The 5,102-nt window shown below is 45.4% G+C and overlaps 2 protein-coding genes across 2 annotated transcripts in view; both read right to left on the minus strand.

Moving 5' to 3' along the window:
* Positions 1-3,859, minus strand: part of LOC101991081 (olfactory receptor 1E1-like) — a 6,650-nt gene extending 2,791 nt beyond the window's left edge. Inside the window, exon 1 of the mRNA XM_013347068.1 lies at positions 3,814-3,859. Coding sequence (XP_013202522.1) covers positions 3,814-3,859 — 46 coding nt within the window. The remainder of the gene's footprint in view (positions 1-3,813) is intronic.
* A 319-nt stretch (positions 3,860-4,178) lies between these two features.
* On the minus strand, positions 4,179-5,102 carry LOC101999322 (olfactory receptor 1361-like). Its single transcript, XM_005350135.3, has one exon. It carries the CDS (start codon positions 5,100-5,102, stop codon positions 4,179-4,181), a length of 924 nt encoding a protein of 307 aa, XP_005350192.1.

Genomic DNA, 5,102 nt, shown 5'->3' on the forward strand with positions numbered 1-5,102 from the left:
TAGGTCATTGATGGGAAGTCTTGATGGCAGGAGCTCACAATGGCGAATCACAGGGATCTCTAAATAGGAGAGAGCAATAGAGAGAGGAGTGTAGGAATGCTGGTGCTCAGCTCCCTTTCTCTACCATCATGCAATCCAGAACCATCGGCCTAGGGAAGAATTGCCACTCCGTTTATTGCATTAGACAAGGTCAAACATTCACACTTACAAAATAAAAATAATTTTTGTTTTGTGTTTTTGAAACAGAGCCTTACCATGTAGCCATAACTGGCCTGGTACTCACAGAGATCCTGCTAACTCTGTCTTTCGGTGCTGGGATTAAAGGTATCTTCCACCAGAGCCAGACAAATAAATCTTTAAACCTAGTTTGTCTAGACAAGCCTCTCACTGTCATGTCCCAGAACAGCATGTTTCTAGGTCTACGGACCACAAACACTCAAGGGTGGAGGCTGATAAACCAAAGGAGGCTGCTCCTTCCCTAGTCACCATTACTATTTGAGTTTACAGAAGGACTCTTCAGCCGCCTGTTCGGGACATCCAAATGGAAATGTATAATGTCTTTTTCTAAGGCTCAAAGAGCCTTAACATGGATATATCCCACTGATAAAAGATAGACCAGTGGGAAAGAAACACACAGGAGCACTCAAAACTATCTGTTTCTTGGGTTTAATTGCCTAAAATTCAAGGAGAACTTACCCAAAGAGACCAGAAGTAAGGCCAAAGAAACTTAAATGGAAAGAAAGAGTTCAGGGGAATAGTAAACTTACAGGTAGGCAGAGAAGGTAACTGGGACCAGACCAAAGAACCGGGACCAGTGAGATTGCTCCCTGGTTCAAGGTACTCACTACCAAGCCTGAGGACTCAAATTGAATCCCCTGTGGCAGTGTGAGAAATGATTATCCTCACTTGATAATAAGCGTCCTGGAGGGCCTGGAGAGGTGGCTGAGTGGTTAGGAGCACTGGTGGTTCTAACAGAGGATCCCAGTATGGTTCTCAGCACACGTGCACTGAGTTGTTTCTGACTCCAGTCTCAGGGGTCTGTTGTTCTTCGGGCCTCCGGGAACATCGTGCATAGATGACACACAGACACACACACGGGCAAAACACCACATAATATAAAATGAACAACAAATTTAAAAGAGCACTAGAGACTCAGAACAATAAAATAAACTATTATGAACTAGGAAAGAAGGCATCAACCCTGAGAAAATGAGGCAAGAATCTGGTTCTTATGTTCCAGACTGTGTTTCCCTCCCCTGAATATCTCACTGGCTGAGTTTTTCTGGGTCCCCACCAAACTCCCCATCTTCCTGGGGCTTAAGACGCGCCCCTCCCTTTCCAGGTAGGAGGACTCAGTCACATAGTCAACTGCAACTTTTCAACCCTAGGATAAACTCAAAAGCAGTCAGACAAGCAGGCACCAGCTGCTAGCTAGGGAAGATGGAAGCCCAGTGCCTCCTGCTGGGTGGGATTCCCTGATGAGCTCCATACTGAAAATGGACCAGAATGATTTATTTCTCACAGAAAGAAAGGACTGAATCCCACAATCCTCTGACTTCCACATGCATGCTGGCAAAGAGACACAGAGAGAGACACAGAGACAGAGAGACACACACAGAGATAGAAGAGTAGCACAAGAATAAATACTTAAAATGTAATAAATTTTTATTTTTAAGAAAGAGTCAAGAAGTAGTCTTATGGAGTCTTAGCAAATAGTTAGCATGAGTTCTGCCCACAAAAACTTGAACCTTGGTTGTGAAATAGGCTCCACCTTCTTGACCATGTAAAGAAATAACTGCATTCCATTACTGATAGTTTACCTTGCGGTCACACCACACCTGTTGTCTGTGGCCCCTCACTCTGATGTGTGCCTGGAATAGGAGGCAGCTAATCATGTGTGGCAGCAGGTTTGCCCCTGTTAGTTTTTCTTAGCTTTATATCTCTTATATTATATATGCACTATCACAGCTGATCTTATCACTGCCACATTTTCCCCATCAGCCTGGGGGCCGTTTAGTGCTGCCAGCTGTTCCTTTGTTTATTCTGAGGACTCCACACTGAAATATTATCTTTTCCTTTTTTTTTTAAATTGCCTATGAACCAAACACACCACAATCATGTGTGAAGTTACCGAAGATAAATAAAGATTTAAAGGGAAAGAAGCTGAATCCTTTAGGAAATGGATCAAGTAAGTCTGATACATAGAACCTAATTTAAAATTTCTGTCGCCTGCCCAAAGTTCGGTTTTGTTTTAGGACTTCACAAAATGACTATGAAGTTAGACTTAACTTTTGAAGTTGCTTCTTTGAGAATCTGCCTGCTCTCGCCGTTCAATGGCTCCTTGCCTACTCTAACAATTCTTGCCTCTCAGAGGAAAAGGGAATCTCCCAGGAGAGCAACTGCAGCAGTTCCTTCACAGTGGCTATGATGAACACGTGACCACACAGCTGACAGGAGAGAGAGTTCATTTTGATCGATGGTTCCAGAGGGATAAGATTTAATCATAGCAGGGAACCATGGCAGCCGCAGGATGGGGAAGCTGAGAACTCATCCTCAAAGGCGAGCATGGTGCAGAGAGTGAACAAGAAGTGTCACATACCCCCAGTGAAATACTGCCCCCAGCAAGGCCACACCTCCTAAACCCCACATATAGCAATATCAGCTGTGGAGCAAGAGTTCAAATCTGAGACATTTTTATTCGAACTACAACAGTAACCATCTAGCCTAGGACTCTTATTCCAACATCATCTTGAATAAGGCTGTTGTATGTTATAGTGACAAACACAGGATGAGACACTCCTACCACCAGAGTAGAGGAGACCGTGGGGAGACTGGAGTCTGTTCCAAGGGTCACCCGTACCCTGTGGTTACTACACTCTGGGTTCATAAGGGGCCTGGAGGAGATTTTATTCGCTCTAGGGAAATCATGTGCCAAATCACCGATTAGGCTTTATTACATGAAGAAAGGATATTTTACATCTCCTGTGTTTCTGAGAGAGTTGGGTGACAGGACTCATTTGACACCCGAGGAGGAACAAATGGAACCTGTGTGGAGGAGAGAGATGTGCAGGGAGAGAAATTGGTGAGATTCCCCAGGATGGAGATCGCTACAGTCAGAGGCAGGACAGGGTCTGGAAGGAGTTGATGGTGAGGACACAAAGGACCTGTAAGTCAGTAGAGTCGGGGAAGGAGTGAAGTGAGGATATAGAGACCATGAAGGGAGAGCTACTGAAGACTGACCACTGTCCCAACCCAGAAGATAAGGGACAGAACTATTTGGATGTGACGAAAGAACATGACAAGTGACATTGTGGACACTTGACCTTTAGTATAAACTAGAAGAGGGCTGGAACTCTCGACACTCTGACCCATATTCCAGAATAGGCTTGCACTTGGACTCTGAAGTCCTGAGTTCCAATTACAATCATGACATTAATCCAAGTACCCATGTCCCTAGGCCGTGACTCTAGACACTTTAGTTCTGTAAGAAAATCTGTTCCCTGCAGCTCTTGGGAATGTGCACAGACAGACACAGGCTTCTTTGGGTGAGTAAAGCCACTACGCAAGGCTTCCTGACACTTGCTAGGCATCCCTAAGAATCATGCTGAAGACCAAAGCCCTGAAATGTTAGATGGGAAGAGAAGTCCAAAGGTAGTGTTCTGACCTGTAGCATGTGAGACAGGGACCTCAGCCTGGGACAAAGGACAATCACCACCACCACAGGTACCAGAGGCACTGAGAATGGAACACTGTATAACCAACAACCTCTAGTTGTCTAGTATGGGTAAGTTAAAGTTCATGTGGGTCATTTACCAGGGTAACCACAGCTCTGCATGAGGCCAAAGGAGTAGATGACCATATCTCTTAAAATTCCCTGATCACTGTGATAGCCAGTATCTCAGGAGATATTAACGACATCCCAGCTCAGAACGTTTCCAAGTGTTCTCAGTTTCTCTTATCTGTGAAATGTGCATCTTAGGATCATCCCTTTGAAGAGATAAATTTCAGAGTGTGTGACAGAGAGCGTTAGACAGTTTCTGAATCAAAACATGAACACAGACATCTATCACTAATCCCAGGAGCCATCCTGCTGAGTACTGGACCTGTCAGGATCTCTCTGTAAAAAGGAAAAAATGCATGGCATCTGGGAATCCTCTCAGCTTTAGAAATTTCAAATTCTAGGACCTGAGAATTATCTTCCTTAGGGCTCCTTTGATGTCACGATTCCTCAGGCTGTAGATGAAGGGGTTGGCCATAGGGGTCACCACAGTGAAGAAGACAGAGGCCACTGCATCCTGTAGTGAGTAGGAGGAAGAAGGGTGCATATAAACACCTAGGATCGCCCCGTAGAAAAGGCAGACCACAGTGAGGTGGGAACCACAAGTGGACATGGCTTTTCTTATCCCATGGACAGAGGGCATCTTCAAGACCTTAGAGCAGATGTAGGCATAGGAAACAACAATGCATACAAATGGTGTCGTAAATATCATTCCACCTTCAGCAAAGGCTGTGACATCATTGATAAAGGTATCAGAACAAGAGAGTTTCAGGACAAGGTAGGGATCACAGTAGAAGTGGGGCACTGCATTGTGGGAACAGAAGGTGAGTCGAACCATGAGGAGAGTGTGCAAGAGAGCATGCAGGTGTGTGATGACCCATGATATGGCCACCAGGAGGACACAGAATCTGGGCCTCATCATCAGGGTGTAGTGGAGTGGGTGACAAATGGCCACATAGCGGTCATAGGCCATCACACTCAGGAGGAAGCCGTCCATGATACCAAATATGAACAAGAAGTACATCTGGACCATACACTCCGTGTAAGTGATGGACTTGCTTCCCACCATGTGATTCACCAGTGCCTTGGGGACGGTGACTGAGGAAAAGCAGATGTCGACACTGGAGAGGTTGGCCAAGAAGAAGTACATGGGTGTGTGGAGACGAGGGTCACAGCTGATGATCAGGATGATGAGGAGGTTCCCAGAGATGGTGACCATGTACATCCCCAAGAACATCCCAAAGACAAGCTCTTCTTGGACTGAATCTTCAGAGAGTCCCAGGAGGAGGAATTCTGTGACTGTCGTCTGATTGTCACCATCCAT

This window comes from Microtus ochrogaster, chromosome 7, assembly GCF_000317375.1.
Source record: "Microtus ochrogaster isolate Prairie Vole_2 chromosome 7, MicOch1.0, whole genome shotgun sequence".
Lineage (NCBI taxonomy): Eukaryota > Metazoa > Chordata > Mammalia > Rodentia > Cricetidae > Microtus > Microtus ochrogaster.

Coding starts and splice junctions, on each gene's coding strand:
- LOC101999322 (XM_005350135.3), bottom strand. CDS start 5,102: ATGGATGGTGACAATCAGACGACAGTCACAGAATTCCTCCTCCTGGGA.